We start from the raw sequence: 23,930 nt of genomic DNA on the forward strand, positions 1-23,930 counted from the left end.
AGAGGTGGGACGTGGCGCAGGAAGAAAACCGTAAAGGGACTGACAGCGGGGCGTGAATCGTAGTGGCGGGATTGTGCCCTGGAAGCGTTGGAGGCTCCCCAAGCTCAGACTGGCGACTATCGACTGGTAATGGAGACAGCGCGAAGCAGATTCCCCTTGGGCAGGTGACAAGCGACAGCTGGCTCTAAGCTCGTAGGCGCAGGCGCAGGGCGAATGAAGAGAGGCATGAGAAACGGAGAGCGAAGCCTGCCCCGTGGCAGCTCCAAGGCGGAGAAGAGCATCCGATCATGCCCAGGCTAGGCCAGTACCCGATGCGGTCAAGCGTGAGGCAGTTCCATAAGCGCCCCGCATTTTTGTTTTCGCGCGTTTTGCCCCAACCAGCAGGAGTCAGCGAGCCACCGACGCGTTGAACCTCACCTCTCACCCATACCCTCCGCCGCGTCAGACCTTCTCGTGTTCGTACGCACGCCACAATATGCACCCATTAACCCGCCGCTACATCTGCAGAGACTTAACCGCACTCTGAAGGTCGACCGCGTTACAGCCAGCCTCGCGGACACGCGACGCTCATAGCCATGGCGATCGTGGCCCCCAGCGACTAAGGAGCCGCCTGTTGCTTTTTGGCCTCGAGCATTTTGGTCCGCACTACTTTTGGTGGAACTCGAAAAGAAACCTGCCATAGTGTCCACCGCCATCCGTCCTGGTGGTCTCCCTCGTTTGTACACCGCAGGCGTCGCCAATTACATACATCCCCTATCTGCTCATGGCCGCGTGCAGGCCCTTGCACTTAGTGCTTCTTCGTTCTCGAAGACAATGCCTGTCTGCAGGCACCGGCTGTTCGCCATCGCATACCATGCTTCTCCAGACCATGTGGCTTGAAACAGACAAGAATAACATGTAATGATTTCACCGCAATGCGGATACCCCCGTATTAGGTGGTTAGGGATTCAGGAGTATCTGTCCCTGCCTCCGAGGGGCGATCCCAGGCGGTATATGCAGGAGCTGAACTTGAGGCCCATACTGAGACTTTCCACCATTTTCATCCCAGGAATTCCGGTGTGATTGATTCTAGAATCTCTTGATTTCCATACCAATTCTGTTCTACTAGCTGGACAAAAGCCACTTGTGCATTTTCTATCCCTCTCGCTTGCAACAAGAGTTGTAAAATACGGTACGTGAACTTGACCATATCGTCGCTAATCCACAGTTCCCTGACGCACAACACATTCGATCTTGGTAAGTGGCTTCTCCGTTTCCCGTGGCTGCCTCTTTTGCTGGTGACGATGTCGTCGCGCGCGACTGATTCGAAGGGACCCTTAACACGGTCCATGCCTTCACGTAGCATCGCTTTGGTCACTAACCACCATATCCATTTGCTCACGTATCGTCCGCTAGGAACCACACACTTCCCAAGATGTCATCAACAATCAGTAATGTCGAGGAGAGCCTACAAGCTATCTGGGCTCATGTCCTCAACTTACCTCATGTTCCTCTGGATCAATCCTTCCTGTCGATAGGAGGAGATTCCATCTCTGCTATGCAGGTCGTCGGTCAATGTCGCAAAGAAGGCATGAGTCTTGGCGTTCAAGAGGTCTTGCGCAGCAAGTCCATCACACAGTTATCGGCCGCAGTCAAAGAAGTCGGGAACTCAGCCTACGACCATGAGGAATACTTTGACGAGGATTTCGATCTCTCACCCATCCAGTCACTCTTTTTCAAACGTCCGAATACAAACGGCCATTTCAACCAATCTTTTTATCTCCGAGTGGCACGTAAGACCGATGCCGGCGATTTCCAATCGGCAGTGCAACAACTCGTGACACGCCACTCCATGCTGCGAGCAAGGTTCACTCAATCGCCTGAACATGGATGGCAACAACGTCTCACAAGTAAGTCAGCCTGCATAACCATATATCCGTCAATATTCCGATCTCCACATCGTTGTATATTATCCTGCCAGGGGATGTAAATTGTTCGCCTGTTGCTGACTGTGACCCTAGACGATATCGAAGGCTCTTATCGCTTTCGTCATTTGGCTGTAACATCACAAGCTCAGATCGACACTCAGATTGCAGACTCGCAGCAATGCTTCGATCACGTGACTGGCCCACTATTTGCTGCCGACTTCTTCGATTTTGGTGAAGAGCAGTATGCATTTCTGACAGGTCACCATTTGGTTGTCGATCTGGTCACGTGGAGGTTGCTGCTCGAAGAGCTTGAAGAGATCCTCAAAGGTGGACAACTACTTGCACCTGCCCTTCCTTTCCAGAAGTGGGCCGAGCTGCAACGTGACCACGCCGAGTCTCTCGAACTTGATGAAGTCTTCCCAGCTGTTGATGTTCCTCCCATGGACTTCACATACTGGGGCATTCAACATCAAGATAATACGTACGGCAATGCTAGCCATGCCAGTTTTGAGCTAGATAAGGATCTTAGTTCCGCTTTCCTGACCAACTGCCATACTGCCTACAAGACTGAGCCGGTCGAAGTCTTGCTCGCATCCTTAATACAGTCCTGGTCACATGTCTTTACAGACAGGCCTGTGCCTGCTATCTTCAATGAGGGACACGGTCGCGAACCGTGGGACTCAGACATTGATATCACCCGAACTGTCGGGTGGTTCACAGCGCGTACGTACACTCCGTCCGCGTTGTTCGGATCTTCTCCCTCGATGCGACCGCTCCATGATGCTCGGTTGAGAATGCGCTAACAGCCAGCCAGTGTCTCCAATTCTTGTGTCACCATCAAAGGATCCTACGGATACCGTCCGAAAGATCAAAGATTTCAAACGGCGAATTCCTGGTAATGGACGTCCATATTTTGCCAGGCGATGTCTTACTGAGGAGGGCCGGGAGAATTTTGACACTCATTGGCCCATGGAGATCTTGTTCAACTATCTCGGCCAGTACCAGGTATGTTGCATGAAGGCTTGCCACCACTCATTCACTGACTTCTTCGAAAGCAACTCGAGAGGGCAGACGCCTTGCTTCAGCCGTCAGGTACCATGGCTGGTGAGACAGGCAAGGCTGGCGGCACGTCCGACTTTGGCCACGAAACCTGCAGATGGGGTCTCTTTGAGATCTCCGCCTTTGTTTTCAAAGGGCACCTCAAGGTTGCTTTCACATTCAATCGGCATATGAAGCATCAGTCACTCATCCAACAATGGGTCTCGGAATGCCAAAACACCATATCCAACATGATCCGGGGTCTGACACTTCTCGACCCTAAGCCAACGTTGAGCGACTTCCCATTACTTTCATTGACAGATGAAAGCTTCACTACTATGATTGACAGTCTCTCGGCCATGAGTATTCTGGACACCGACGTAGAGGATATTTATCCTTGTTCAAGAATGCAAGAGGGGTTGCTCCTCTCGCAAAGCAAAGACGCCGGGTTTTATGCTGCGGCAACTCTCCATGAGGTCACCACCTTGAATGAACAGATCTCGCTAGAGGCAGTTGCTGGTGCTTGGCAACAGGTAGTCGAACGGCATCCAGCATTGCGCACTGTCTTCATCGAGAACGTTGGTGCTAAGGGTCTTTACAACCAGGTCGTCCTCAAGCACATCGACGCCAACATTGTGTATCTTGAGGCGTCAGACGAGACCGATGCTATCAGACTGATCGAAGAGCAACGCTCCGTTAGTTACAACCACGGCCGATGTCCGAACCACCGTTTCACCATTTGTACGACCACCGATCAGAGAACCTACTGTTCGCTTGACATAAGCCATGCTATCATGGACGGTCATTCTATGAGTCTCTTAGCCGAAGAACTCAGGAAGGCATGTGCGAGCGAAACCCTCCTCGATGGCACCCCATACAGCGCTTACATCGCATGGCTTGCGAAACAGCCCGAGGAATCCAGTCTTGAATTCTGGAAATCTTATCTTGGAGGTAGTGAAGTCTGCTCTTTCCCGACCCTTGATGATGGACTTGGTCAGACTGTACCGAAGGAACTTATCACCATCCGCCTCGATCTCACTAGTATCAGCCTAGCCGACTTGCAGCATTTTTGCAACACCAACGGCATCACCCTGTCGAATGTCTTTCACACTGCATGGGCACTGACACTCAGCTGCTACATTGGAAGCAACGACGTCACGTTCGGCTATCTAACGTCCGCGCGTGATGCGGAAGAAGTCCATGGAGTAGAAAGTATTGTCGGCCCGCTGATCAACACACTCGTCTGCCGTGTGAACCTCTCGGACGGATCTCGCTGTCTCCTCGATATCCTCCAAGACGTACAAAGAGACTACATGGAAGCCTTGCCACATCGCCACATAGCGCTGCCCGATGTTCAGCACGTGCTTGAGCTTTCTGGTGCCAGTCTCTTCAACACTGCGCTCTCATATCGTCGTCTTCCCCAGGAACAAGGCCGCCAGGAAGAAGATGTTCATCTTCGGGAGGTTCGCCCGATCTACGACCCAACTGAGTAAGTTTGTTCTATCCAAGAAGGCACTGCCACAAAACTGTTTCAGGAACATCGCTGACATGTTGCATAGGTACCCAGTCAGCGTGAACATCGAGGTCGGAGATGAAGCTGCGGCTGTGGATCTCGACTACTGGACCGATCATCTCACCGCCGTACAGGCCAGGAACGTTGCCAATACCTTCGTGCGGGCTCTTGAGAACATCGTCTTCAACGCCAAACGTCGCATCTCGGCCTTGGATCATCTCAGCCCAAGGCATCTGCAACAATTACAGAAATGGAATGTCATGCCGCCAACTATCAACGAGTGTGTGCACGATATATTTGCGCGATGGGTTAAAGCTCAACCAGAAGCACCAGCAATATGTGCACACGACGGCGAATACACGTACGGTCAGCTGAGAGCCGTCACAGACCGCTTGTCACATCATTTGGTCCAACTCGGTGTCGGACCTGAGGTTTTCGTACCCACTTGTTTTGACAAGAGTGCTTTCGCCATCATTGCTATGCTCTCCGTTCTCAAAGCGGGTGGTGCCGCTGTGCCACTCGATGCAGCACACCCTGCCCCAGCGCTGCAGACCCGTCTCGAAGATGCTGCCGCGCAAGTGGTGCTCACCACTTCCGCGCGCGCAGAGAAGTTCGACGGACTTGTACCCAACATCATCGTAGTAGACGCTGCATTTTTGGAAAGCTTGCCGGCGATCGACGGCCCTGCTTGCCCCAGTGTTCGGCCGCACAACCCAGTCTTTGTTATCTTCACAAGTGGAAGCACAGGGCGACCAAAGGGTGTTGTGCTCGAGCACTCAGCTATAGCTACCAGTGCGGAAGCTCACGGCTCCAAATTCGGCATCAACCGAGACTCGCGCATGCTCCAATTTGCTTCGTACACGTTCGACAACTCGCTCGAAGAGATGTTCACTACTCTTCAGCGAGGTGGCTGTGTATGCGTTCCCTCCGAGGGTGATCGTGTCAATGATCTTCCCGGCGCGATTGCGAGGTTGAAGGCGAACAAGATGGATCTCACCCCAACTGTCGCGGCGCTCCTCACGCCGGCGCAGGTTCCTTCAATCAAAAGCCTCTGCCTTGGCGCGGAGCCTCTCACGAAAGCGCTGATCGAGCTCTGGAGTCAGCATGTCCACCTCGTCGGAATGTATGGGCCCAGTGAGGCGTCTATCAACTCGGCCTTCAAGGATTTCAGCGACGGTCGGGGCGAGGCCACTAATATCGGCAAGGCAATCGGATGTATTGGATGGGTCGTTGATGCTGAAAACCGTGACCGCTTGATGCCCATTGGATGCAAGGGAGAATTGATTCTCGAAGGTCCTATCCTTAGCCGTGGATATCTCAACGACGCTGAGAAGACACAAGCCGCATTCATCATGGACCCTGAGTGGGCTCGTGTCATGGGTCCCACAGGACGTAGGTTTTACTGCACCGGTGACTTGGTTCAATACACCTCTGATGGTGACATGATCTACTTGGGCAGGAAGGACTCCCAGGTCAAAGTAAGTGTCTGACTAAATTCCTACTCAATCATCAAGGACTGATTTGGCATAGCTGCATGGACAACGCATTGAGCTGGGCGAGATTGAACATCACCTCAAGCTGAACCTACCTGCCGGCGCCAAATCGGCTGTCGAACTAGTCAAGTTCAACGACAGCAACAAGACCAAGGCACTCGTAGCCTTTATGTGCTTGTCGGAGGATGAAAATCCAGCTGCAATCTGCGAGATGAGCGAGTCGGTACGAAAAGTTGCAAAGAAGGTCGAGATCGCACTTGCGAATGCACTTCCTGTCTACTACGTGCCCTCCATGTTCATGCCAGTCACTCGCATGCCTATGACGACGTCCGGCAAACTTGACCGCAAGGTGCTACGCTCTCTGGCGGCTGCTCTTCCTGAGTCGAACCTCACGCCTTTCCGCCTGGCAGGTAAGAGCGGTCGCGCGCCTGCTGGAGACGCTGAAGTCATGTTGGCGCGTCTCTGGGCGTCGGTGTTGAAGATCGATGCAGGCGCAGTAGGTGCTGAAGATTCATTCTTCCGCCTTGGTGGTGACTCCATCAGCGCCATGAAGCTCGTCACAGCGGCGAGGAAAGATGGCGTCATGCTCAACGTTGCCAATGTCTTCGCTCAACCCAAGCTGCTGGATATGGCGGCCACTGCAATTATACTGTCATCCGATGACGCCGCGAAGTCTGAGGTGGACACTCTGCCCATGGAATTGCTTCCTGCGTCCTCCCGTCAGGCTATTGTAGCCTTGGCTGCATCTGAATGTGGTGTCTTTGCCGACTCTATCGAAGACATCTACCCATGCAGCAAGCTCCAGGAAGGTCTTGTCATGCTTACCAACAAGGACCCAGGAACCTATGTTGTGCAGCCTATCTACCGATTGCCACCTGATATCGACATTCCGCGTTTCAAAGAGGCCTGGAAAGCTGTCATCGCTACCGAGGCAACTCTGCGCACTCGTATCGTATATTCCGAGGAGCATGGCTTCGTGCAAGTAGTCATCCGCGAAGACATCAAGTGGCAATCCCTCCCCGATATCCAAGATATCAACGAGACCACTAGGCAGCTTCCTGCCAAGAACGGCGCGCCTTTGACAACATTCACACTCGTCGGTGAGAACACCGACTCCATGTTCTTTGTGTGGACTGCCCATCACGCCGTTTACGACGGTTGGAGCTGGACGGCGTTGTTCCGAAAAGTCGAGGCCCACTATCGCAGTGAGGTGCAGAGCATTCCCACCACTGTGCCCTACTCGCGGTTCGTGAAATACATCTCCAGTCTGGATCAGAAGCAGTCCGATGATTTCTGGCTCTCGCAGCTCGACAATGTCACGGCTGCACAATTCCCTCAGCTACCATCCCCAGACCACCGTGTGGAAGCCAACGGTCAGTTGCTACACTCTGTGCAGCTCACACGTAATCCAGGCCTCGAGGTTACCGTTCCTTCCATGATCCGTGCTGCATGGGGTATTCTCCTTGCAACATATTCGGGTTCAGATGACGTGATTTGGGGCGAGACCAACAGTGGCCGTGAGGCTTCTGTTCCTGGCATTGAGTCTATCATCGGTCCTACCATCACAACCGCACCTGTCCGGTTACGACTCAACCGCACTTTGACAGTGCACGAGTATCTCAAGGAGACACAGAAACAGTCTTCACTTTCGCTCCCGTATCAGTTTGCGGGTTTGCAACACATCAGCAAACTCAGCTCCGAGACTGCAATAGCGTGCGATTTCCAGAGCTTCTTGGGCATCGAATCGGGTGACGATTTTGACGCTGAGAGCCCGCTATGGAACATGGTGAGCGCCAACACCATTGGAACCGACTTCTTCAGCTATGCGTTCGTCTTCAACTGCAAGGTCAACTCGACTGGTGTACAAGTTGAAGCCCTCTTCGACGACCGCGTTGTCGAGAGATGGCTGGCTCAGCGCATGGTCCAACAATTCGATTTTATTCTCACACAGTTGAACGGCGCCGATAACATTGTGCGAAGCCTGGATGACCTTGACATGGTCAACCCGGCGGACCGCAAGACAATCAGTTCCTGGAACAGCGAGCCAGTGCCAGTCATCCCTAGGTGCATCCACAGTGTGATTGCGGAGGACCAGACTGCGCTTCGCCCTACTTCACCCGCCATTGATGCCTGGGATACCGGTGTCATGTCATACCGCGAGCTTGACGATCGATCATCTGCACTCGCACATCGGCTGATCCGCCTTGGTGTAAAGCCGAAACAATTTGTTCCTCTCTGCTTTGACAAGTCAGGGTGGACGATCGTAGCCATCCTCGCCGTACTCAAAGCAGGAGCGGCATTTGTTCCCTTGGACTTCGAAGCACCTGTACTGCGCCTTCGCGAGATAGTCTCCGACAATGATGCCGATCTTCTCCTTTGTGCCCCACAGTATCAGGAGCTCTGTCAATCCATACCATGCAGCACTGTGGTTGTGGACCGGCAAGCTACTGAAACTCTCCCCGGTCGTCTACCCAGTCTCCCTTCTGTACACAGCGATTCTCCGGCTTACGCATTCTATACCTCTGGATCGACCGGTAAGCCCAAGGGCGCCGTGGTACATCACACTCATTGGGTTACCAGTTCTACGGCATTTGCTCCGGGGCTGAAGATCTCTCAGGCATCCAGGGTTCTGCAGTTCGCCTCTTATACATTCGATGCTTGCTTGATTGAGATATTCAGCACGCTCATGCAGGGTGGGACTGTATGCGTGCCTGACCAGGCTTCCCGCACAAACGATCTCGTTGGGGTCATCAATAAATTCAACGTCAACTGGGCAACTATTACCCCATCAGTCGTTCGCATGATCTCACCGTCTGAGGTACCAAAACTCGAGACCCTGTTCCTTGTTGGAGAAGCCATGTCTCAGCAGGATCTGGCCACTTGGGCAGACAAAGTCAATCTCGGCAATGGCTACGGGCCGACCGAATGCGCCGCCCTTGCGACTTCCAACATTATGATGCCTCACACGAAACCCAACAATCTTGGTAAAGCTGTCACGTCGCGAGGATGGGTTGTATCGAGAAACAACCATCACGCTCTTGCGCCGGTCGGTGCCATCGGCGAGCTTTTGCTTGAAGGCGGTGCTGTCGGAGCCGGCTATCTTAACAATCCGGAGAAGACAGCCGAGGTTTTTGTGAACCACGTGAAGTGGTCTACAGGCCTTGTGAGCGAACCCATACGAATCTACAAGACCGGAGACCTGGTCAAGTACAACGAGGATGGAACTATGCTGTATCTTGGCCGCAAAGATCTACAAACCAAGGTTCGAGGCCAACGACTAGAGTTGTCGGAAGTTGAGCATAAACTGCTGGACGATCATATGGTGCAGAGCGCCTTGGCCTCGGTACCTACGACTGGACCCTGTGCCAAGCGATTAGTCGCCATCATCTCGCTCCAGAACATGGCGGTAACGACAACAGACGCCGACAACGCATTGCGAATCCTGCCGCAAGAAAGCGCTTCACTGAACATTGCAACCATTCGAGATGGTCTCTGCGAACGCCTACCTGCCTACATGATACCATCTCTGTGGATTGCTGTCGAAAGGTTCCCATTGATGCCGTCCGGGAAGATGGATCGAAGGCGTGTACTTCAGTGGGTCGAAGACATGGACCAGCCGACATACCGGCAGATCTCCGCCATGGGAACGGATGATACTGAAGTCACAAATGGGAGTGTCGTCGAGAAGAAACTACAGGCGATTTTCGCCAAGGTTTTGAACCTTTCTATCGCTGATGTTCGTCTAAACCAGTCGTTCTTGCATCTCGGTGGTGACTCGATTGCCGCTATGCAAGTCTCGTCGCAATGCCGAGCGCAAGGGTTCCCGATAAGTGTACAAGACATCATCCGCTCTAAATCCATCTCGGCTATGGCCTCTACAGTTGATCTCTCTCAGAGCTCACAAGTGGCGACTGAAGCCAAGGAGTACGACTTGCCATTCGATATCTCGCCAATCCAGAAGGTCTTTTTCAATGCTGTGGGCGATAAACACAACCACTTCAATCAGACTGAGCTGTTCCGTCTTTCTAGGAACGTCGAAGTTGAAGAGCTTCGATCAGCACTGACGGTTCTCGTCAAAACTCATCCTATGCTCCGTGCGCGCTTCTTCAAGAACGAAGCAGACGTTTGGAAACAGCGGATTGAGAAGGATGTTCCAAGCTCGTTCAGACTTCGTCACCACCACGTCCAAGCAGGAAATGATGCCACCTTGCGGCCCATCATCGACCACAGCCAGGCGACCCTGGATATCACTAAAGGTCCAACCTTTGCTGTAGAGCTATTTGATGTTGACGAAACATTCTCTCAAGCTATAGCTCTTGTTGCTCATCATCTAGTCATCGACGTGGTGTCTTGGGGTATCCTCCTTGAGGATCTTCAGGGTTTACTCCAGGGTCTTCAACCAGCGGCTCAAAGCATGCCTTATCATATGTGGTTGCAGCAGCAGTCACTTCAGGCCAAGCAAGAGAGTGCCAGGAGAGTGTTCCCGGTCGGCGATATTGCACCAGGAGATCTCGACTACTGGGGAATGGAAGGTCGACCCAACCTCAGTGGAGATGTAGTGGAAGAGGATCTGCAGCTATCTACTCGTGACACTATGCTTCTCCTCGGTGCACAGGACGCTTTAGCTACCGAAACCCTCGATATCCTGATCGCCGGTCTCTTCGAATCTTTCCGCAAGGTCTTCTCCGATAGGCCCACTATCACGATACACAACGAGGGTCACGGTCGTGAAACCTTCAACAATCGTCAGGACCTGTCTCGGACCATCGGCTGGTTCTCCACTGTGACGCCTATCCATCTCCCTGTCCCCTTAGACGAGGCGACAGATATGATCAGTACAATTCGTTGGGTTCGAGACTTCAGAAACCGAACTCCGGACAAAGGACGTCCCTACTTCGCTTATCGAAATCTGACCGAGGAAGGACAGACACGCTTTGCCAGTCATTGGCCGGCAGAAGCCGTCTTTAACTACGTCGGAAGGCTCCAAGGCCAAGACACCAAAGACGGGCTGTTCACTGCGCTTGACGACGTGGATTCCCGCGAAGTTGGGATAGACGTGCCACGACTCGCGCTTTTCGATATCACGGCAGCAGTGTCTCAGGGTGCGATCAAGCTCTCATTCGGGTGGAATCGCAATATGCGACGACAGAGCGAGATCCGTGCATGGGTTGCCCAGTGCCGTCAGACACTTGTGGACGCTGTGGAAGAACTTCTACAGGTGCGACAGGAACAAAGCCTCAGCAACTTCAAGTACCTGCCTCTCCTCTACAATGGCACCTCCAGGCTCTCGGCAATTCTTCCAGCTGGGATCAAACTCGCTGACGTAGAGGATATATTCCCGGCGTCTCCGATGCAGCAAGGTCTACTTCACACACAGTCACGCAATCCCGAGCTCTACACTTACCACACTGTTTCGCAAGTGCAGTCTGCCGACGGCAACCCTATAGACCCTCGCCGTCTCGCCGAAGCATGGCAAGTTGTGGTACACCGCCACCAAGCCTTGCGTGCCATCTTTGTCGACAGCCTTGCAAAGGATGGATCCAAGGATCAAATAGTAGTCAAAGAGAAAGCTGGAAGGATCCAAATGCTCGCTGACTGCGATGATAGCCACGTCGCGAATCTTCTGCGAGATCAATCTTCGATCGACTGCCGAGAAGCTGTACCGCCTCATCGTATGACCATCTGCAAAACAAAAACCGGCAAGGTATGGTTTAAACTCGAGCTTAGCCACGTTATCAATGATGGTACCTCGGTGTCCAATCTACTCGCTGATCTCGCGCGCGCATACGCACGGAAGTTGACCCGGGCTGATGCGGGACCTCTTTATTCTGACTACATCGGTTACCTGCTTTCCAGATCTGGTGATGCTGATCTTGCCTACTGGAAGACTCATCTTGCCGGCATCGAGCCCTGCTTCTTTCCCACCCTCAACGATGGTATACCAAGCTCCCCAGAATCTGCCTCTGTCGACATAGAGCTAGGCAGCACAAGTCGTGTCCAGGACTTCTGCAAGCACAACGGCGTCACCCTTTCGAATGTGCTCCAGCTTACTTGGGCTCTTACCCTGCATTACTACGTTGGCACCTTCGATGTGTCGTTTGGCTTGATTGCTTCCGGTCGCGATATTCCCGTAAGCAACATTGATGAAGCGGTGGGCTGCTTCGTCAATATGGTTGTCTCGCGCCTATCCTTCTCTGATGAAACAACCATCGCTCAGCTCCTGGAAGCTCTCCAAACAGGTTCCACAGAGGCTCTCTCACATCAAGGTTGCTCTCTTGCCGATATCCAGCATGCGCTGCAACTTCCCTCATTGTTCAACACGGCTTTCACTTTCCAGAGACGCAGTCTATCGAGCGATCCGGAGGAGACCGCTCTCTTATATGAGGATATGGAAGCTGAAGATGCCGGTGAATACATCGTTACGGTCAATGCGGATGTCACCGACCAAAGTATCACGGTCGATTTCGGCTATTCAAAGGACAGGATCCTCCCATCTCAAGCGCAGAACATGGCAGAGACTTTCAAGAAGATCCTGGACAGCATCGTCGCTTGTAGTGCCAGTGAGCTTACCGTCGGCAAACTGGACGTGTTCACAGAAAGCAGCCTTGGTCAAATCATGGAATGGAACACCCAGCTTCCGCCGCCCATCCGCCGTTGCGTGCACGATGTCATTCATGATCAGGCGCTTACGAGGCCACGTACGACAAAAGCTGTGGAAGGCTGGGACGGATCGTTCACCTACCAAGATTTCGACAAGATCACCAACCAGCTAGCGGTCCATCTGCAGTCTATCGGTGTCACCACTGAGACTTTCGTTCCTATCCTTTTCGAGAAATCTTCATACGCCATTGTCAGTATGATTGCAATCATGAAGGCAGGCGGTGCATACGTACCGCTGGATCCTAAGCATCCACAAACCCGGCTTCGCGAACTCATCGAGGATGTCGGTGCATCAGTGGTGCTTTGCTCGCGTGGTTACCACACCAAAGCAAGTGAGGTCGCCAAGACAGCCGTGATTGTTGATCAGCGATCAATCAGAAAGCTAGGAGTACCAACATCTAGTAAGCCACGCTCTACAGCAACTCCCGATAATGCAGCGTACTGCCTGTTCACGTCGGGTACTACCGGAAAGCCGAAGGGGACCATCATACCCCATCAAGCATTTTGCACGAGTGCAGCGGCATTCACTCGTCGTATGAACATCAACGCAACCTCACGCACCTTTCAATTCGCTTCGTACACGTTCGATGCCAGTTGCATTGAAATTCTTTCCGCACTGACTGTGGGCGCTACCGTGTGTGTGCCAACAGAAGACGATCGTATGAACAACGCTGCTGGCGCCATCCGTAAGCTGAGGGTTAACTGGTCGCTGTTAACTCCCTCTGTTCTTGGAACTATCGAACCGGAGCGCGTCCCAGGTCTGAAGACGCTTGTCTCTGGAGGTGAAGCGCTTCCCGGACCCATTCTCAAGAAGTGGGGCAGCAGCACATGTTTCATCAACGGTATGCATAGAACGCCCTTGTCTTTTGTGAAGATACATACTGACCGTCCATAGCGTACGGACCCACAGAGTGCTCAGTGGTAGCTGCTACCGCTTACAAGTCCACACTGGATCACAAGCTCATTGTGTCCGAGCCTGGTACTATCGGTACCGGAAGCGGATGTCGGCTTTGGATCGTACATCCACGAAATCACGATAAGCTCATGCCTGTTGGCAGTGTAGGCGAGCTTGTCATTGAAGGGCCTACCGTTGCTCGCGGATACTTGAATGACGAGGTCAAGACTGCGAAGGCTTTCATCAACGACCCAGCCTGGGCTAAGACCATCTCCTCCAGCAACAATTCTTTTGAGACTGCTCGCATGTACAAGACTGGTGATCTTGTCCGCTACAACGCCGATGGGTCGGTCAACTACATCGGACGCAAAGACACCCAGATCAAGCTCAACGGTCAACGTATCGAGCTAGGTGAAATCGAGTTCCACGTGGGGAAGAACTTTCCCGAGCGTGTACAGTCTGCAGTGGAGCTTGTCGCCCCTTCGAGCACCAGCTCTGCGAAGGCCTTGGCTGTGTTCTTTGCCGTCGTCCAAGATCAACCCGTCGATGGAGAGCAAACCGTACAACCTGTTTCGACCGACTTACCAGCTGCAGACGATTTACTTCTTCCGCTCAGCGACGACCTTCGTGACATGTGCAAGAACACTGAGAATGGCCTGGCTGGCTCACTACCCTCGTACATGATACCCGCCATCTTCATTCCTGTTACGAAGTTGCCTTGGACTTCGGCAGGCAAGCTGGACCGCAATCGTCTGCGCAGCTTGGTACAGAACCTCAACCGCGAGACAATGGCTATGTATCGACTCACGAGCATCGCGAACAAGAAGAAGCCCACCACAGAAGCGGAGAAGAAGATCCACAAGGCGGTCTGTTCGGTACTGAGTCTGCCATCTTCGGCAGTAGGTATCGACGACAGCTTCGTTCGTCTCGGCGGTGACTCTATCTCTTCTATGCGTCTTGTTGCAATGGCCCACACTGAACAACTGGAGCTATCCTTCATCGATATCTTCAAGAATCCGAAGCTCTCTGATCTAGCCAAGATCGGATCTCGTGCTGGCAAGTCTAGCCAAGCCGAGAAGGTCATACAGCCTTTCGGTCTACTGCCGACTTCCCTTACAAGATCAGAGGTAACGAGTGAAGCTGTGCAACAATGCCGAGTATCCAAGGACAACCTGCAGGATGCCTATCCCACGAGTTCACTCCAAGATGCACTATTGACCCTCTCCATCAAGCAGGCAGGTGCATATGTCGCGCAGCACGTCTTGGCACTTCCAAAATCCCTGGACATGACGAAGTTCAAGGCAGCCTGGCAGTCAGCCATTCAAGAGATCGACATTCTTCGCACCAGAATCATACAAATGCCATCTGGTACATTTGTGCAAGCTGTTCTGAAGAAAGACCCAATTGATTGGAGAGAAGCAAAATCTCTCAAGGACGCCGAGGGCGATGCCACGAAGATTCCTTCGCATCTTGGCGGACATCTTGCAGCGTATACCTTGGTCACTACGCGATACGGAGAACGTTATTTTGTCTGGACACTGCATCATGCTTTGTATGACGGTTGGAGCATATATCTGATGCTCCAGCGCGTGCAGCAGATCTACTCCAAGGGGGCGTCGGCCATGCCACAGACACCATATGCCAGATTCGTGGAATACCTCTGCAACAACAGCGTCAGTGACTCGAATCTCTACTGGAAGGAGAGCCTGACGGGGCTCAACGCGTATCAATTCCCTCAACCATCTCATGCCACTACGAATGTACCGCCAAATGGGCAGTTGTTTCAGCATTCTATGAAGATTGCACATCGCAAGAACGCGGACGTCACACCAGCAAACGCCATTCGAGCTGCCTGGGCTTTACTGATTGCCGCGTATACTGGAAGTGATGACGTGGTATTCGGAGAGACCCTGGCTGGCCGAGACGTTGCCGTGGCAGGTATAACTGACGTATGTGGCCCAACTCTGACGACGGTTCCTTCTAGAGTGAAGATCGATCGTGGAGCCACCGTTAGCGATTTGCTCAACACGATAGCGGCAAATGTCACCGACCGGATACCTCATCAGCACCATGGTCTTTCCGCTATCAAGGCACTCGGTGATGATATGGTAGCTGCTTGTGAGTTCCAGAATCTTCTTGTCATCCAGACGGAGAACGAGGAGCTTGCCGACTCAATGTGGAGCGTTCACGACAACGAAGAACAAGGCAACTTCTTTACATATCCCCTGGTGATTGAGTGTAAGATGGGTTCGTCAAAGACCGAAGTGTTGGCCCATTTCGATGCGAACGTCATCTCTCTTTGGCATGTTCAACGCCTCATCTACCAGTTCGAGGCAGTGTTGGTACAGCTCCAATCTGTTACTCACATTCGACATGTAAACGTTCTCAGCGACCAAGACAAGCAGCTTGTGCGCAGATGGAATGCGTATGAGCCTGAGCTGATCGATGACACGATACCATCGCTCTTTTTCCAGAAGGTTGCATCTCAACCCACTGCCACAGCCGTGACCGCCTTTGACGGTGACCTTTCATACAGCGAGCTCAGTACCTTGGCATCACAACTGGCACAGGAGTTGGTGAAACTTGGTGCTGGTCCCGAATGTCTGATACCCATCTGCCTAGACAAGTCTCGATGGGCCATCGTGGCGATCATGGCCATCCTCATCTCTGGTGCCGGCTATGTTCCGCTGTCTCCGGCAGACCCGGCTTCGCGACATCTGCATATCGTCGAGTCTTGCAAGTCTTCTATTGTTGTTTGCTCGCCAACTTACGCACACCGTTTCGTTGAAATGGTCGATCATGTGTTCAGCGTCAGCGAATCCGCAATCCGACAATTGCCTACCTGTTCAATGTCTTTGTCGCAGCGTGCCAAGAGCAACAACATCTGCTACGTCATTTTCACATCTGGCAGCACAGGATTGCCAAAGGGTGTGGTGATCGAGCACAAGAGTATCGCTTCTAGCTCAGCCGCCATATGCGAAGGACTCCATGTTACGCCTACTTCCCGGGTCTTCCAGTTCTGTTCCTTCTTATTCGACGTTTCTGTCGGCGAAACCCTTGCTGTTCTTCTACGCGGCGCAACGATCTGCGTACCATCCGACGAAATGCGCACCACAAATCTTGCGGCGGCAGTAACGGATCTAAACGCGAACTGGGCCTTCTTGACCCCATCAGTAGCTAGCACTTTGGACGGTCCGAATGCTGTACCCACACTGGAAACTCTGGTAGCTGGTGGCGAGGCGATGAGTTCTGATGTTGTCGACAAATGGGCAACCGGTGTCAAACTCCAGAACGGCTACGGTCCCACTGAGGGCACTGTCTTTGCTATCGCAAACGACCACGTCTCAGCGCAACGAGATCCCTCAAACATCGGGCACGCCCTAAAGAGTGGTCGGGCTTGGCTCACCAACTCTGATAACCCTCACGAGCTAGCACCTATCGGGGCCACCGCCGAACTGTGTCTAGAGGGGCCGTTGCTTGCTCGAGGTTATCTGAATGACCCTGATCGTACTGCAGAGGCATTCATAGAAGCCCCAGCATTCTTGAAGGAATTTTCTTCGAATAGTGGATCCCGAATATATCGTACCGGAGATCTTGTTCAGTACACTGCCGATGGTTCTATTGAATACATTGGGAGAAGGGACAATCAAATCAAGCTCGCTGGTCAACGAATCGAGCTTGACGAGATTGAGGCAAACGTGCATGCGGATGACAACGTCCACCAAGTGGTAGTGCAGCTACCCAAGATCGGACCTTGCACCAAGAAACTCACGGTCGTCGTTAGCTTTCCTGGAACGGCCGCTTCAAACGCCGGCTCGGACTGGCGTATGGTCCTTTCGGACACGGAGACGCACTCGCGGATAAATCGTGCAAGAGAAAGGTTGGCTGATCTGGTACCGTCGTATATGGTACCATCCATTTGGATTGCCGTACCTCGTATTCCAGCTTTGGCTTCCACTAAGTTGGACAAGAAACAAGTTGGCTTGTGGTTGGAGGGAATGGATGAGGCTACCTACCAGCGCATCATGGGAGCTGAACTTGTAGAGGACGTGGAAGGACCTGGTGCTGCCGCACTTACGGTTCTTCGAGGCATATGGGCGAAGGTATTGGACTGCCCTGTCGAAGATGTCAAGCCGTCCAAATCCTGGCTATGTGAGTATCCTGAAATCAGTCAACTTGTACCTCACTAACACTCATCAGCACACGGAGGTGACTCAATTTCTGCAATGAAGCTTCTTGCAAAGTGCAGGAGTGAAGGCATTAACCTCACCTTGAACCAAGTCCTACGCGCCAAATCCCTCTCTCACCTAGCGGCTGATGTCAAATCTGTGGTCGTCTTGGACCATGAGAAAGAGCAGACCGATCGACCATTCCCACTCTCTCCCATCCAGCGGTTCTATGTCGAGACCGGCAGAATTGAGAGCAGTACACACTTCAACCAGTCATCGACGCTGCGCATCTCGCAATACGTAGAGCCGGCTGTGATACAACGCGCTTTCGATTCCATCGTCGGATGCCATTCAATGCTACGTGCACGGTTCTCCAAGAACGATGATGGGGAATGGCAGCAGCTCGTGATGTCGAAGGTTTCTGGATCATACGCTTTCACGGCACACGACGTTCCGAGCGCTTCTGCTGCTGCGGCTATCATTTCGGATACGCAAAAGAGCCTGGACATCTACACTGGGCCAGTCTTTGCAGTAGACCTTTTCAATCTGAAGGGCCATCAGATGCTCTTCATGGCCGCTCACCATCTCGTTGTAGATGTTGTAAGCTGGGGGATCCTGCTTGGCGACTTGGAAGACCTCCTTGCGTCGGGCCCAGTCAAACCACTTCCAAGGGGTCTCCCCTTCCAAACTTGGTGCGAGATGCAGACTTTAAATGCTTCGGAAACATCACAGCAACTAGCTGTGCAAAGCCAGCCGCTCGTCGTCGAACCCGCGAACTTTGCCTTTTGGGGTATGGACGTACGGCCTAACCTTTACGGCGACTCCGAAAGGGACGAGTTTGTCATCAATAAGGAGCTCTCTGCCATGGCTTTCGACAATCACCATGTTTACAGGACGGACCTTGTCGACATCCTCCTGGCAGCCATTGTACACTCGTTCTCTCGTGTGTTCATCAACCGCAAGGCCCCTACCTTGTTCAATGAGTCACATGGCCGAGAAGTATGGGATGCGAGCAACCTTGATCTGTCGCGGACCGTCGGATGGTTCACGACAATCTATCCAGTCACTGTTCCTATCGGTGATGACGAGGACGAGGTCATACACACGCTCCGACAAGTCAAAGATACCCGTCGCAAGGTTGCAAGCAACGGAAGACCTTACTTTGCACACCGCTATCTCACAGATGATGGAAAGCAACGCTTTGCGAATCACGCGCCAATGGAAGTTTTGTTCAACTACCTTGGCCGGCAGGAACAGTCTGGACAAAGCGATTCGCTTTTGAGGCCTGCGCAGGTAGAAGGCGATGATGATGAGGAAACATCCGACGTTGGTGTCAAAACCAGTCGTATGGCACTCTTTGAAATCTCCGCTTCCGTCTCTGAGGGTCAAATCCAGCTCAGCTTCATGTACAATCGCTACTCGAAGAACCAAAAAGGTATTCGCCGGTGGATTGCTGAGTGCCAACGCACGTTGGAGGAGATTGCTACTGAGCTGGCCAAGACGAATGGGCCACAACCCACTATGGCCGACTTCCCACTGCTACCACTAGAGTCTTACAGCCGCCTTGATCGGGTTTTGAAGACTCTGCCACACGCTGGTGTTCCGTCTTTTGATCAAGTAGAAGACATGTACCCTTGTTCCCCCATACAGGACGGTATGATCTTGAGTCAGATCAAGTCTCCAGAATCATACTGGTCATCAACAACATTCGAAGTCAGGTCTAAGCGAGGGCCGGTCAATGCCAGCAAGGTTGTGGATGGATGGAAGCAAGTCGTGGCCCGTCACCCAGCTTTGCGCACTATCTTCATTGACAGTGTCTGCAAGGGAGGCGTCTTCGATCAGATTGTTGTGAAGAGTCCCGATTCCGGCATTGTTACCTACAAGTGTGCCGATGCTGAACTGACGGCTCTACTCGAGTCAATCAAGCATAGCTCTCTCAACGGAAAGAAGAAGCCCGTTCTTCCGCACCAAGCCGCGGTCATTCAGACCTCCTCGGGAAAGATCTTTGTCAAGGTCATCGTCAATCACGCCGTCATCGATGGAGGCTCTCTGGGCGTCATTGGCCAGGATCTTCAGGAAGCATATGAAGGGCGTCTATCTGAGGACGGCCCTCTATATAGCGATTACATCAAGTACTTGCGTGCACTTCCAGCGGACGATGCGGTAGCATACTGGAAGGCCAAGCTTCGCGGAGTTAGCCCGTGCTACTTCCCGACCACACCTCGGGACCCAAGCAAACCAAGACAGCTCCGATCCCTGGATATGCGTTTCACCCGCTTTGACGAGCTTCATGAGCTTGCAGAGAGCAGCAACGTTACTATTGCCAATATCCTTCTTGCAGCTTGGGCTCTAGTTCTCCGATCCTACACCAACTCCTCCGACGTGTGCTACGGCTATCTTACCTCGGGAAGGAACGTACCGATCGACAAAATCGAGAGCGCGGTCGGCGCTTTCATCAACATGTTGGTTTCTCGTATCGAATTGAAACCGGCTACGTCGCTTCTCGAGATTGTTGAAAAGGTGCAGTCTGATTTTGTCGAGTCCATGCCTCATCAGCATTGCTCGCTTGCCCAATTCCAGCATGATCTCGGACTATCAGGGAAGTCGCTCTTCAACACTGCTGTTTCGATTCAAAGACGTTCGAGTGCCGAAGAGCCCACATCAGACGACTCTGGTATTGAGTTTGAGCAGCTTGATGGCCACGATCCTAGCGAGTTTGCTATCACGGTCAATATCGATGCCACTCGCGACGATGAAGGGGTGCGCTTCACTTACTGGAGTGATGCTGTAACCGATGGTGAAGCCAAGAACGTTTCTGCTCTCATGGGAAAGATTCTAGTGCAAGCCTTGAACAACGCAAAGCAAACTGTTGCAGAGCTGGATGTTATCGTCAAGGGCAAACCTGCGCAACCTGCGCCCTCACGTCTCAACTTACCCAAGCCCCGTCCTTCGATTCTCAGGTCTAGCTCGAGCATATCCAGTGGGTCAACCTCACCACCTCGCACACCAAGAATCACATTCCCTGATCTCGCTCCGGCGCCGCCACTTCCAGCTGAAACACCTGATTGGAGCAGTCTCATCAGGTCCATTGTCAGCGAGATGGTTCCTCAAATTGTCGAGCAGATCGTAGCGCAGAACAAGCTACCTAACGAACCCACATCTGCCACAATCGATCAGATGACCACGCAAATGACGGGCATGCTTACAAGAAGGACTTCCATGTCTCAACGTGGACGACCAAGTATCGATGAAACAGGTTCCACAAGAGCAGCATCCATACGTTCACGCCGCGCGATGAGCATCGCCAGTAATGCGGAGAATAGGATCCAGACGGCTGCTGATATGGTCGCCACTTTGGGCGTTCTGGCTACCGAGGCTTCTACCAAAGTTGCACCAGACTTCGTGGAAAAGAAGCTTCTGACTTTGTGGAGCGAGTTGCTGGAAATGGTAGAGGAAACCATCGAGCAGGATGACAGCTTTTTCCAACTCGGAGGCGACAGTATCATTGCTATGCGCCTAGTTGGGGCTGCGAGAGAGGAGGGCCTGTCGATGACCGTGGCCGATGTCTTCAAAAACCCGACATTCGCCGACATGGCTCGGGTCGTGCGTGTTGCTGGCGAAGTCATTGACGAGGTCATGTCTCGGGCTGGTGGCGGATCAGTGGCAGGCAGGAGTGTTGGAGGTCAGTCGAGGTCTCGCCTTCACGACAGAGCCCCATCAATCTGGAGTGAATTCCAGGATATCGTGTCGGATCCCAACGCCGATACTAAGAGCATGGCTCCTAGCGAAATCCCTGCCGAATCAGAGCTGAACAACCGTGATTCAACAATGTTCAAGAGATGGCAAGGGCTTACGACGAACCAAACGAGGCCGACCGCCGACCGCAAAGTGAGCCAGAAGTCGCTAGCCACGCATACAATCCAGGAAGGAGTTGAGAGCTCTACGAACAGATCCGTATCGATGCTTGGCGATCCCAACGTTGATAGCGTTATTTCGAAGGTGCAAGTATTTAAGGGAGGCATCTCTGATGTGTTCCCCGTCACCGACTTCCAATCTCTTGCTATTACCGGCACCCTCATGGAGTCCAAATGGATGCTCAACTACTTTTACCTTGATGGCGATGGACCACTCGATCTTCGCAAGTTGAAGCAAGCTGCCTACCGCATGGTACAAGCCTTTGACATTCTCCGCACTGTGTTCGTCCCGTACGGTGACCGCTTTCTCCAGGTGGTGTTGCGTAAACTTCAACCCGAGTTCATCTACCACCAAACAGACGACGACATCGAAACCTTTACCACAGACCTGCGACAGAAGGACCGTGAGAATGGACCAAGGCTCGGCGAAGCGTTCATCCAGTTCGTCGTTGCAAAGCAAAAGCAAACGGGACGATACCGTATCTTTATGCGACTGTCTCACGCCCAGTACGACGGAGTGTGCATGTCAAAGATTCTGGGCGCGCTCCAAGATGGGTACAACGGCCTTCCTGTCTCGTCTGCTCCAAGCTTCGGTAATTTTGTACGGGAAACTACAAAGGCCGTATCTGGTGCCCACGAGCACTGGAAAGAAGTGCTTCGTGGTTCCAAGATGACCGAAATCGTGAACCGATTCGGTCCCAACTACCAGCGCTCAGCTGGCCAATCAATCACATTGGAGAAGAGAGTCAATGCGCCAAAGCTGAAAGGTGTCAACATCACCAGCGCGACAGTAGCCAAGGCTGCTTGGGCTTCGACTCTCTCGCGCCTTGTAAGCAAGGCTGACATCGTTTTTGGTCATGTCATATCAGGTCGCAACGGCGGTGTTGCCAACGTCGAGAACATCGTCGGGCCCTGTTTGAACATGGTACCTGTTCGCATTGTATACCGTCCTGAGTGGACTGTGATGGATCTTCTCAAGTTCATCCAAGATCAGCAAATCGCGAACATGCCGTTCGAGTCTCTCGGCTTCCGCGAGATCACACGACACTGCACAGAGTGGCCCGATTGGACAAACTTTTCGAGCGTCCTGCAACATGACCAGAACATACAGGATGATCGACCAACTATGCAGCTAGGCGGCATCGAGTACACGATCGGCGCCGTGGGCTCACAAGAAGATTTTGCAGACTTCTCCATCCATACAACATCTCGTGGTAACCAAATGGATGTCACTTTGACGTACGCTCCGAACAGCACCATTACTGCAGAGTTTGCACAACACGCATTCGATATGCTGTGCGCCAATGTTGCCGCCTTCTCGGAGGATCCGCATAGCCTGCTCCCATCCCCCTCAGAACTCAGCTCCCATAGCTCGACTACCGTCAACTCGGAAAAGATGCGCAAGAAGTCCACAGAGAAGCAGCCTGTCTCTTTGCCAACCGACACAGGCCTCTCGCGTCACGAGACTACTACCCTCGCCTCGACTCTGCGATCGGCCTGGGAGCAGATTCTGCATGATGAGCATGGCTCCCCGATACCCATAGAGCTTGGCTCCGACTTTTTCCAGCTGGGTGGCGACATCATGGGTTTGGCACAAGTTGCGTCCATTCTCGACCAAGACGGGCTCAAGGTTAGGGTCGAAGATTTGCTCGACAAGTCCGTGTTCGTCGATCAAGTGAGCATACTCGCTGTAGAGCGCAAGAAGCAGATAGAGAAAGAGATGCAGAACCCTTGGGGTGAGAAGGCCAAGGCGAGAATCGGAGTTGAGGAGAAGACGAAAGACAAAGAGAGGAGGGCTAGCGGTTTTGGATCACTCGCTAAGAGGATTGGATTCAAGAGGACGAAGAGCTCTCAAGCTTTGTAATCGACGCAACACGGTAGTGGTTCAGATTGGTTTGGTTGTTATAGGCTTTTCGTGTATAGGTTGTCATCTGCGCTCACTTGTTTTTATTATCTCCTTTGTATGTTATCAGTATTTTTGAACATCCTGGGCGTTCGGCGTCCGCGTTCGAATTTGTAGTGCACTCACATTATGAAATAAATTTCCTTACACTATATATGTCAATGCAGCATCCGGTCTTTACGTCAACCGTCTTGTGCATGCAAAAATCTTCTACTGCCTCTCTCGTCCTCCGACATCGCTTAGCGAACGTTTCCTCTTCTTCCCACATGTTGGTACTATAGTATCCTTCCGCAACCACCCATTCCTTCTATCTACGCTTACAAAGAGCCGCCGAACCTCATCGTAGTAGTCTTTCTTCATCATGCTCTGGATTTCTACCTTCGTGCAACTCGTATTGATCTCGTCATCCGTGTAGTGACGATATGCGCGATTACCACT

The 23,930-nt window shown here is 52.5% G+C and overlaps 1 protein-coding gene across 1 annotated transcript; it reads left to right on the plus strand.

Annotated features, from left to right (window-relative positions):
* Positions 1-1,414: 1,414 nt before the first annotated feature.
* On the plus strand, positions 1,415-23,453 carry J4E82_010382 (NRPS protein; the record flags this gene model as incomplete). The annotated part of the gene is made up of 8 exons (XM_051736594.1): positions 1,415-1,889; positions 2,001-2,630; positions 2,722-2,912; positions 2,963-4,434; positions 4,505-5,936; positions 5,989-13,453; positions 13,507-17,658; positions 17,707-23,453. The coding sequence occupies 8 exons, from the start codon at positions 1,415-1,417 to the stop codon at positions 23,451-23,453; spliced, it is 21,564 nt and encodes a 7,187-aa protein (XP_051583654.1).
* Positions 23,454-23,930: the final 477 nt, after the last annotated feature.

The sequence above is a fragment of the Alternaria postmessia genome, assembly GCF_024291825.1.
Source record: "Alternaria postmessia strain BMP 2775 chromosome Unknown scaffold_122, whole genome shotgun sequence".
NCBI lineage: Eukaryota > Fungi > Ascomycota > Dothideomycetes > Pleosporales > Pleosporaceae > Alternaria > Alternaria postmessia.